The following is a 12,469-nucleotide window of genomic DNA, read 5'->3' on the forward strand; positions in this document are numbered from 1 at the left end:
TTATGGGGTGGAAACAATTCATTTTGTGATCCATTGGAACTTGACTTGGAGCAATATGTAAGATTTTTAAAACAACAAATCCCCTCCTTAAATCAATTGCTTTAGTTTTGTAACATATACAACAAAAAATGATTAAAGTCGAAAATGCGGCCAAAACTTCGAAAATTGAGTTTTCACAATTTTGGCCACATTTCCATATGTAGCAAGCTCCAGAATGCCAAACATTCCAGAGCTTGGAACCGGTACATAATGCCATCTTTATGTGGCATTACCTAATAGAAGCTTAAGAGCTTCTTTTCGCATTTTCTCCTGAGAGAGATTAAATCAGATCCCTCCCTGCACCCCCCACGGCAGCTGCACATGCGCAGAAGGAATCCCGGGTCCTAAACTTGAAAATCCTTCTGTCAAAAAGGACAGCTCTTATAATCAGGATGTATCACATTGCAGATGCGAAGCTTAGTACATTCCGCCCCGGATCTAACTGGCTGACATAAGTTGCACCACATTTCTGCACATTACCTCTGCGCCTAGTTTCATAGGTGACTCCCTTGACGACTTTCGTTACATTATAAAACTGTCTCTTATGGAGATTTCAGATTTCTGGCTGTTAAATTGATTGCAGATGTGTGTAAACCTCCTTTTTAATTTTGCCAACATACAGCATATGAGCTTGGTGCAGTGCTTGCTGTATGTGTGGACGCCACAGGTGGGGCTAACCATTCCACAGCTCATAATGCTGTCCTTTTCATCCTTTACACCAGGGGTGGGGAACCTTTTCTCTAGCAAGGGCCATTTGGATATTTGTAAAATCCTTCGGGGGCTATACAAAAATTATCAATTTAAAAATTAGCCTGCCCCCAGTAGTTATGCCCCCAGTCACTTTTTATGCCCCATTAGATATGCCCCCAGTCAGTTGTTATGCCCCAGTACATATGCCCCCAGTCAGTTGTTATGCCCCCTGTAGAAATGCCCCATTAAATATTCCTCCCTAGTAGCACCGCTTACACACACACATTAAAAGAAAAAACAAACTCACAATACTCAGCAGCCCCGCTCCTGCTTCCGGACCGCTGCCCTCCGCCCGGTTCGACGCTCCTCAGAACTATGGGAGAGACGTCATGACGTCTCTCCCATAGTGCCGCACATGTACAACTGCCTAAGCCGGGGCTCAGGAGTGAGCTCCTGCCTCCGGCTGCTGCTGAGGAGCCGGGCACCTGCTGGTAACAAAATCTCAGCGGGCGCCCGGCACCTCGGTTAGGTGAGCCTGGCCGGGCCGGATCAAGTGGCCCGCGGTCCTGAAGTTCCCCACCCCTGCTTTACACTAATCTGGGGAATCATTTGTATGGTTTGCCCAAGTTCTCACTGCTTCTCTATATTTATGAAGAGAAATAACATAGAGAAATTGTTGATTTCTCCAGTAGCACCTCTGTTTTTTCACATTTTTCTGCCGTCCCCATAGCCTGTTGATTAAACCTCCTACCGGCTGAGGATAGCCCCGTGTATGCATCATGATAAACAAAACCATACCTAAATGAAATAAAGACACGGAGATATATATTTGGCAGAATGTGTTAGCTATTTATTTAAATGAACGATATGCTTTAATAGCTGTAAGAATAAAAGTAAAGTATGGTGGCGCAGAAAGAACAGCTAAAATCATCTCAAACCCCCTAAAATACTAACACCACTCAGTCGAACAATCCAAAACCAACTAACACCACAAAGTTATCCACTCAACCTTCTACCTTGACTACCCACCCGGTATGGTGATGACGCTGCCCCCTGTAAGGTGGGCCAGCAGATATAAACAGTCAGCGAAGGTGAGCACACCCAAAAACCAAGAACCAATCAAGCTCCAATTAAGATCCGCACCAAAAACAGGTGACCCGCCTTTCTCTTCCACCTACAATAGCCAACGGAACCACAATAAAATAACACCACAAAAAAGGAAGGGAGGACGGGAAGAAAAGAACAAAAGAGGCAGATCCCCGCCCCTTAGCAACCATTAGGATTAAACTAAACCCCACACCCTCCTTACCTATAGGACGACCCTATCACCTAATGTCCTACACAGGCCCAACCCAGCCTTTGAGGTTTAACCCACTCCATTCTAGAGATGAACAGGTTAGATTTTACTCGGATCTCAAAACGGCATCTTATTGGCTCACGGATGTCATGTGTTTTGGATAGCCAATAAGAAACATCCGGAAAACCGAACTTTAACCGAGTAAAACCGAACCTGCTCATCTCTACTCCATTCCCATTCTGTCATTTCGCTTTTACTTATCAAGAGGCAAAATGCTTAGCTTTTTCACTACTAGGTAACACCATCTTGAAATCCTTGGACTGGGTCAAATCTCAATTCGCGCATAAGATGTTGGTGAGAAGAAAGCCATTGCTTAGGAAAGGGGCTCCTCTTGGATTGATAATCACGGGATCAAACTGCGACCTGTATAATTAAGAACGCAGCCACTGAAATAACTAATTAACAGAGCCCTAAAGAAGCAATAGTGACACATTTTAGTAGAGCTACCAGCAAGGTAACAAGTAGACTTTCCCTTATTAGTTCTATGTATATTTTGCTGCCCCTACAAAAACACCACGCGTTTTACGGTTTCCTCAGCCTGCCTGTATTATTGATAAGAAAATAGGAAGCTACAAAAAAATTAAACATTTCTGGAACTACAGTAATTGGTAGATTAACACATGATTGATTTGTGATGTACTGTTCAATAATAAACTGTAGGGCAGATTTATCAATGAGTGATATTCTTCTTGTCACTCATTACGAATGATAAATTGTGCTCCAGCCAATCAGCTGCTGTCATTTTTCAAATACATGACAGATTGGCTGGAGCACCATTTATTATTCATAACAAGTGAATATCAAAACAAGAATATCACTCCTTGATAATTCTGCCCCTGTGTTCCAACTGTATATGATGCCTGGCTCATTTTAACAGGAAACAGAATATTTAAAAAAAACCATGTGCTATTTCAAAATAGTATGCAGAATTCAGGAGGCTACAACCACTTTACTTTTCCATCTTACCTTTCTTCGGAACCAACATGGCAGTCAACACTCATCAAAATAACAAAAAAATAAATCAAACTATTATGTACAATTGGATATGAAAAGGGTAAACATGGCTGCCATGGGCTCTACTTCTGCTCATTCTTCTGTTTCAAAAACCAAGCTGGGATTATGTTTTTTTCTCCCCCCGAGACCTCCAGGTAGGAATACAGGGCAACAGGTGAAATCATTTATGTGCAATGTGTTCCTTATCCCTAATAGTTGACGTACATGTGTTTGCCTATTATAGTTGCAAGTTGTAAAGGCTGACATTGCCACCCTCGAAAGTGATGCTGTCGTTCATCCGACAGGCTCTGACCTCTACACCGGTGGTGAAGTAGGTAATGAAAAGTTTAGTGATGCAGCGTTACTTATTTGTATGCATGGTTAGTTAAGAGCAAAATCTTGCTTTATTTTTTGGCTAATCAGATCTGCATTTCATTGATGCCTTTTAAGATCATCTGATCTAATCAAACAGTGATCACATTAGTGGACCAAATGGAGGCAGCCTTTCTTTATTGGCTGAACCAAATCTCATGTGAATTCAGCCTATCAGTGCCCTGGAACCAGAGACATCACTTGGTGTCATTGGTATCCATAGTGATATTAGAGACAGCAATTGGATATAATAGCTTAGCCTACAAAATGGCTGCCTTCTACTGCATGTGTACCTCATAAAGGGCCAGATGTACTAAGCCTGAAAAGTGATAAATATCACAGTGATAAAGTACCAGCCAATCGGCTCCTAACTGTCATTTTTCAAACACAGCCTGTAATATGGCAGTTAGGAGCCGATTGGCTGGTGCTTTATCACAGTGATATTTATCACTTTTCAGGCTTAGTACATCTCCCCCAAAATACCTCAGTGATGTTACTGGTTGCTTGTGAATTGACGGGCTGCTTCAGAATGGCTACCTCCAGTGTATGTAGGTGATGGGCGAACTTTCATTTTGGTATTCTAACTTACTAACTAACTAACTAATGATTTCCCAATTTTACAATCTCTAGTAGATCATTGCAGTAGACAAATAAATATTTTATTTCACATTCAATTTTATCATATGGTGATCAGCAGAACTGTACTGTTTTGACTTTTCTTGAACGTCAGAACAGCTCCTTTTAGAGAGAAATGATTTATACATTTATCATTACATGTTTTCATGTTCCTGTGAAAGTTTGTCCCAAGTCCTAAGTCACGGATTTTGGACCAATGAAAATATAGTATTCTGCATCCTTTTTCCATTTAAATACTGCATTTACTATAAATTACATAACTAAAGCAAAACATGTATATTATAACAGAGAGAGACTTCATGGCAGTTCCCATACAACAAACACTGAGATTGTAGAACTGAAATTTAATCAGAATATATTATGCATTTCTTATTTTCCAGTGTGGATGGCCTCTAATATTGCTTTATTATACAGTGTAACTATGTGTTTGTTTTCATTTAAATAATTTTATTTAGTTTCTGTATAAAATTAAATGTAATTGAATATTGTTATTTCACAAATAAATTAGTCACGTTTCGACCGGATAAGACCCCTTTCAGACTGGCGGCCCAACCCGACTCATGATGGGTTGATGACGTCACCGCCGATGCATCCTGAGACCTCATCTCCAACCCCCCTGGCTCTTCCTGTGGTGTGAAGGGTTCCGGACTGAGTCGACTCGGCTTACCTTTTCACACTGCACTGCGAGCCCGGTTGAAATGCCAGGTTGCTCGACCTGGGTAATTTCAACAGGGTGCTTTCACACTGCGCAACATCCCGGGTTGCTGTGTACTCATGTGCAATAACCCAGGATATTTATGGCAGTGTGAAAGGAGTAACTGTAGCCATGTTATAATACAAAAACATTTCCTTGTAAATTGATATTGAGACATGCAGGCCCTTCAAATTATTTTCACACTTTGCCCCCAGTTGGTATTATGGGGGTCATTCTGACCCGATCGTAGGCTGCAGTTTTTCACAGTGTGTCGATCGTGTCAGAACTGCGCATGCGCTGGCGCCGCAGTGCGCCAGCGCATGGCCGCCCTTCGCTGCGCTACGATCGCCTCTGCCTGATTGACAGGCAGAGGCGGTCGATGGGCGGGAGGGGGCGAAACGGCGGTGTTTGGCCGCCGTTTCGTGGGCGCAGTGCGGCCAGCGCAGGCGTGGCCGGACCGTGCGGGGAGTGGCCCGCAGCGGCTGTGTGACATCACACGCAGCCACTGCGGGCCTGGGAAGCGAGGAGTAGCTCCCGGCCAGCACGCTAAAGGTGCGCTGGCTTAGAGCTACTCTTGAAGTGCAAAGGCATCGCCGCTGTGCGATGCCTTTGCACTTCTGTGGGGGGGGGGGGGGGGGGCGACACTGACATGCTGGGCGCCCCCCCCCCCCCCCCCCCCCCCACTCGTCCCGCATGTCTGATTTTATGATCGTGGCTGTGCTGAATTTAGCACGGCTGCGATCAACTCGGAATGACCCCCTATATTCCATACTGTGCCCCTAATTGACATTATATTCCACACTGTAACCCCAGTTCACATTTTATGCCACACTGTTCTATGGCACAAGGTGTCCTTTGTCATTGTCCACATATTATGCCACTGTGCCCCCAGTTTACAGTTTTCTACTCTATGCCCCAGTTCACATAATTTGCCAGACTGAGCCTCCAGTTCATACTGTATGCTGCGCTCTTCCCAGAGTTGTATGCCACCCTGTTACCACAGTTCATATATGCCAGGCTGTTCCTCCAGTTTATCTGCCAGTTTATATTGTATGCCACTCTGTGCCCCAGTTTACATTATTGTCTCTTGCTTTTCAGCTATCCCACTGCTGCTCCTGTGACTTTCTGATAATGGCTTTTCCAATCTGCTATTTCCAATCTGCTTTATTTCTCTCCTAATACTGAGGCCCAGATTTATCAAGCCTTGGAGAGTGATAAATAGCACAGTGATAAAGTACCAGCCAACCAGCTTTTAACTGTCATTTAACACAGCATGTGACTCGGAAGTTAGGAGCTGATTGGTTAGTACCTTAACACCGTACTATTTATCACTCTCCAAGGCTTGATAAATGGGGGCCCATGTCTGTTCTCCATTTAGCAGCTCCTTTTGCTCGCTTCCCCACTCCCATTCGCGCCACTCACGGCTCTTCTTCTCCAGCTGTGCCGGTAGCTGGTCCTCCAGCCCCCCTGGATAATGGTGAATGTTTGTCCTGGATCTCGGGATGACCACCAGAACCTCCGTCCCCCTGGGAAGCTTAGGGCCTGGTGCATATGTACATAGTGCTGTGAGACAGCAGTGCTAACCATTGTCCTGTCCACAACAATAGTTCATTTATAATTGTGACCACAAACATGTTACCCATGTCTTAGGGGTCTATTTACTAAGCCTTAAACGGAGACAATGTGGATGGAGATAAAGTATCAGCCAATCAGCTCCTAACTGTCATGTTACAGGCTGGGTTTGAAAAGTGACAGTTAGGAGCTGCTTGGCTGGTACTTTATCTCCATTGACTTTATCTCCATCTAAGGCTTAGTAAATAGACCCCTTAGTAAGTTATGTTATTTACCTCATACAGGGGTAAATGTATGAAGCAGTGATAAGAGTGGAGAAGTGAGCCAGTGGAGAAGTTGCCCATGGCAACCAATCAGCATTGACGTAACATTTATAAAATGATACAGAGCAGCTGATTGGTTGCCATGGGCAACTTCTCCACTTGCTCACTTCTCCACTCTTTTCACTGCTTCATACACTTACCCCTCAGTCATGGTGCCTTACACTTTTGCTCATTACACATCTATTATAACATTTATTTATAAGGTGCTATATATTCCCACAGCACTGCACAGAGCAGGGGTACAAACCAGGGTAAACTCAGTAACAAAATATCATGTATACAAAATTCCATGTGTAGGCATAGTTTTAGATTATAGTTAGTTAGTGAACCTATAGCGAGGGATGAAACAAGAGGAGGGAGGGCCCTGCCTGAGAGAGCTTACGTTCTAAATAGGCAGGGAAAGAGTGGTGTATTGGGGGATACAATGAGGAAAAGGAGGTAGGTGGGAAAGAATGAATCAGGTAGATATTTCGTATTTTGATATTAGATATTTTGTAGGAAAGTGTCAATAGGAGAGTTTTGAGGTAGCGTTTGAAGCAATTTTAGAGTTGAGAATTTTGCATAATTATGTAGAGAAGACAAAGGAGTGAGGCTCCTGCTCATACAAGCGTACATTCTGTAGGGGATATGGGTGGAGACAAGGGTGAGAAGATGGCAGAGACTGCAGAGTTAGGAGGAGGGGTGGTACACTAGACTGAAATATGGGATATGGGAGTGATGCTCACTAATCCGCTCTTGCAGGGCTGGAGCTGCACAACTTACACAAACATACTACAGGAACATATGCCGCTATGGGGCCCAAAAAATTCTGGCTACGCCCCTGCTTGAAGAGAGATAAAGTGGAGAGAGATAAAGTACGAACCAACTAGCTCCTAACTGTCATTTTTCGAACACAACCTGTAACATAGCAGTTAGAAGCTGATTGGTTGGTACTTTATCACTTTTGAAGGCTTAGTACATCTCCCTTATCCCACTCCAATGTTTGATGCATAAAAAATACATTAATACTGGGCATCATTCTCCCCGCCAGCAGATAAATTGAATAAGCAGCCCCAGTGCCCAGGGGCGGATTTAGGGGTCTGGCCGCCCCTAGGCACATTACAGGCTGCCACCCTCTCCCCTTCAAATCACGTCATTGCCTCCTTCACTTTAGGTGCCAGTCCGGATGCCTCGAGACCACGAAAACAGCTCCAACCTCACCCTACTACCAACTCCTGGACCACAATTTGCTGCCCATTGATCCACCCCAGTCATTTGCTAAATTAAATAATGAAAAATAAGTTGTAATGACGAAAAAAAAGAATCACCTGGCCCTTATTACCCTGGTGTGCCGCTCCGCAGCAAGTGCCGCCCCTAGGCACGTGCCTCACGTGCCTAGTGGGAAATCCACCACTGCCAGCGCATGCCATTATGTTACTTAGATAATGAGGCTGGGCCCACCCATTGGGTTGCAGCAGTGTCTGATAGGAGGCTTTTCTAGAACCCCCTGCATTGGGCGTATGATTTTACACATTTACCCTTGAGTTCGTCATAGTGCGGGAAATTGGATTGATTAAAAAAAAAGTTTTCAAGTTTCAATTAGCTATTTGATTAATTAGTGAATTCAGCGCCGTGTGTGTGTGTGACGTGCCTCCATGCACTTGGCTGTTTTCCTTACACACGTGCGCTTTTATTAATTTATATATACTGTACTCAAGTACCCGCCAACCTTTTTTATTCTCACTGTGGTGGGTTTTCCGATAAATCATTATATTTATGCAGGGTTTCTAATGACAGCATATAAAAACTGTACCAGTAGTTGTAATTAAAAAATAAGTCGCTGCACAAGTGTGAAACTTATTTGGCTGAGACTATAGAAAGAGCAGGAGTCCGCTTTTCCCAAAGTACATTGTAAATTTCATCCTCACCGCATTACAATGGCAGTAGTGGCCTTTCAGAACAGTTTCTTAAATAATGCGATGATGTTCTCAGTGGAATAGGAATGTATATTCATCTGTGATACAAATCCTTGCAGCTGATATACAAGGCAAGTACGTAAGCACGTCGTCTAACAAAATAACCGTGGTGCACCAGATTTATTAGAAAAGGAGGGATGTATCAAACCTTCAAAGTTTGTAGAAGTGGAGAAATTGCCCAACGTACCTGATAAATGCTAGTTTGAAGCGGATGCATTGCTATAGGAAACTTCTCCACTCAACACTGCCATCGTGAACTCTGGGGCTGATTCAGACCTGGTCGTTGGGCTGCAAAGTTTGCTGTCCTGCGTTCAGATAGTCGCCGCCTCCGGGGGGAGTGTAAATTCGCTGTGCAAGTGTGCGATCCCATGTGTACGCAGAGTTGCAAAAATCCACTTTGTGCAGTCTGTGTGTGCAGTCTGCGCAGCCCAGGACTTACTCCTACAGTGCGATGAGAACAGGCTGATCGGGGGCCGGAGCTGACGTCAGACACACTCCCTGAAAACGCTTGGGCACGTCTGCATTTTTCCGGACACTCCCTGTAAACGCTCAGTTGCCACCCACAAACGACTTCCTTCTGTCAATCACCTTGCAAACGCCTGTGCGTTCCTTTTTTTTTACGCACCATCCCGTCGCTGACCGGCGAAGCCCATTGTTTTTGCGTATGCATATACATGCACAGTGCGGTGTATACACATGCGCAGTTAGGACCTGATCGCCGGCTGTGCTAAAACGCACTGTAGCGATCTGATTTGAATCAGCCCTTCTGACATCATGTCCTTGGAAGAGATTTATCAAAGCTTTTGGGGGTGTTTCCCATGGCAGCCAATCAGATTCTACCTATCATTTATCTAGTTCATTCTATAAAACGATGACTTAAATCTGATTGGTTGCTATGGACTACACCTCCCCCTTGTCCTCTTTAGAAGGAGTGATAACTCTCCCCTTATGGAGATAGCATGTAGGCTGTGCTATGGATATGCCAGTGGAGGCAGCTGTCCAAAACTGAAACCACCGATTAAGTTTACTGTATTGCATTGTGGGGGTCATTCCGAGTTGATCGCTCGCTAGCTACTTTTAGGAGCCGTGCAAACGCATAGTCGCCGCCCACGGGGAGTGTATTTTCACTTTGCAAGTGTGCGAACGTGTGTGCAGCCGAGCGCGGCAAAAACATTTTGTGCAGTTTCTGAGTAGCTCTGGACTTACTCAGCCCTTGCGATCACTTCAGTCTTTTTGGTGCCGGAATTGACGTCAGACACCCGCCCTGCAAACGCCTGGAAACGACTGCGTTTTCCCAAACACTCCCAGAAAACGGTCATTTGCCACCCACAAACGCCCTCTTTCTGTCAATCACCTTGCGATCAGCGGTGCAAACGGAATCTTCGCTAAATCCATCGCCCAGCACCGATCCTCTTTGTGCCCGTACGACGCACCTGCGCATTGCGGTGCATTTGCATGCGCAGTTTTGCCGTTTTTTTACCTGATCGCTGCGCTGTGAAAATCGACAGCGAGCAGTCAACTCGGAATGACCAGTATACAGAAATTGCAGCTATTGTCACATCAGGAAGTAAAAGAAAATGAGATATCGTCAGTCGTGATTCAGGCGGGCAGTTCTGTCCTCCCGCTTACAGGGATTTTTGTCCCAAATCGGAAACAGTTGGGGGATATGATGTCCCTTTAATGTTCTTTATTCAGCACCAAAAGCATGATGCATTTATGTGGTGTTGATTAGGTTAGAGACTGGGGGTGTTTCCGAGCACTTCTGCAGAGTATCACACCATTCTGATGCAAATCATGCTGCAACTGCTAACTCAGGTATGTTGGGACATCTAATTTATCTGATTTATCTGTTCATCATGTTCCAGTTATCTAATACAGGTTGAGTATCCCTTATCCAGAATGCTTGGGACCAGAGGTATTTTGGATATGGGATTTTTCCGTATTTTGGAATAATTGCATACTATAATGAGATATCATGGTGATTGGACCTAAATCTAAGCACAGAATGCATTTATGTTACATATACACCTTATACACACAGCCTGAAGGTAATTGTAGCTAATATTTTTTATAACTTTGTGCATTAAACAAAGTGTGTGTACATTCACACAATTCATTTATGTTCCATATACACCTTATACACACAGCCTGAAGGTCATTTAATACAATATTTTTAATAACTTTGTGTATTAAACATAGTTTGTGTACATTGAGCCATCAAAAAACAAAGGTTTCACTATCTCACTCTCACACAAAAAAGTCTGTAATTCGGAATATTCCGTATTTCGGAATATTTGGATATGGGATACTCAACCTGTATATAACTTCTTCACACTAGATTAATCTTCTTGCATTTTTAAGGGCAGTTTCAGTAAAAGGGATCATTGCCTAATTCAACACAAACGATCTACTTGTACTTCTACTCCGCAAGTTGCAAGCCATTGGCTTTCTGAGTGAGACACCGTTGCAGTTCCCAGTTATGTAGAATGAAAATAAGAGCGCTGGTAAAAAATAAATACTGCTTGGAATTAATGCGGTGATCTGTGTCTACTGTCTAGCAGATAGATGAGTTTATTGGTTTCCATCAGAGGTTATGAATGGTAGTATAAACAGCCTTTTGTTACCTATTTGGCAGTAATTAACATGCATGGTTTGTACATTTGTTCATGATTTGGACTTAAGATAACCAACGCGTTTCACGTTCAGTGATTCAATCAACGCGTTTCACGTTCAGTGATTCTTTCCTTTTTGTTTCAATCATTTTGTCATTTGTCTCTTACAATGTGCCTGTACAGAAACTAAATCTATAATTTTTAATGGCTTATTGCAACCTCTGTCCTCAAGTACCCCCAACAGTTCATGTTTTCCAGGTCACCTAGCAGTTGAACAGGTGTATTCATTACTCACTGACACATTATAAAAGACCCACAGATGGAGCAAATTATTTCACTTGCAATCCTGTGAGGAGACCTGGAAAACATGAACTGTTGGGGGTTCTTGAGGACCGAGGTTGAGAACCACTGGCTTATTGCATTAACATGAACTTCATTCTCGGATAACTGCTCTGCCTAGTACTCGATTATCAGCATCACGCGTTTCGCAAAAGAGCTAATGGATCTTATACTAATTATTCTATGCACGTTTTATTCATTACTGATTCTATGGTTCAGCTTTTTGTAGTTTTGTATATTGAAAATGTCTAATCATTTTAAACTGTTCCCGGTAGTGATAATTCTGGGCTCATTATCCACAGAAATCCAAGAATGTTGTTTATGCAGTGTCATGTTTTCCAGCTTACTAATTTGAACTTTGATGTGAAATAATGTTAGAGGTTTGAGCGACAAAATACAATCTAAGCCACGCAAGTATTTTTGTTTTCCCATTATAGTTTTTATCTTTATGAAGATTGCCTATCGATATCATCACTTTTTGCTCAATGATGTCATCCATTCAAAATTAATTAGAAATACTACCAGTTTCTAAGGAGTTAGACAATCCCTATTGCACACTACAATTTAAGTCCCTTTCCAATTGACTTTGTGCTGGACTCCAGGTTGTCTTTTAAAATATGGTACTCCTGATTTACATCAGGTGTACACAGGGGCGTCTCTAGAGAGGAGGGAACCCATGTGCAGACTCCGTGTGTGGGCCCCCTCCTCTCCCGTAGCCGTCGCGCTGCTGCTAGCGCTCTGAGCGCTGTAGAGCACAGTGGCAGAGTCTTTAACGCATGCGCAAGACTCCTAAAAATGGCCGCCGCACCATTTTTTCGGAGTCCTGCGCATGCGCTGTAGACTCTGGCACTGTGTTAGTCCCAAGTGGTCAGTGCGCTAGCAGCGGC

At 43.6% G+C, this 12,469-nt stretch overlaps 1 protein-coding gene across 4 annotated transcripts in view; it reads left to right on the forward strand.

Moving 5' to 3' along the window:
• LOC134933485 (core histone macro-H2A.1) overlaps positions 1-12,469 on the forward strand; it is a 107,846-nt gene that overhangs the window by 64,610 nt on the left and 30,767 nt on the right. For 2 of the 4 annotated variants that reach the window (XM_063928724.1, XM_063928725.1), the window contains exon 6: positions 3,324-3,414. The exons of the other annotated variants lie outside the window; for them this stretch is intronic. In XM_063928724.1, the coding sequence (XP_063784794.1) occupies positions 3,324-3,414 (91 nt within the window). The remainder of the gene's footprint in view (positions 1-3,323; positions 3,415-12,469) is intronic. 4 annotated transcript variants of the gene reach the window in all.

Source organism: Pseudophryne corroboree, chromosome 6 (assembly GCF_028390025.1).
Source record: "Pseudophryne corroboree isolate aPseCor3 chromosome 6, aPseCor3.hap2, whole genome shotgun sequence".
NCBI classification, from domain to species: Eukaryota; Metazoa; Chordata; class Amphibia; order Anura; family Myobatrachidae; genus Pseudophryne; species Pseudophryne corroboree.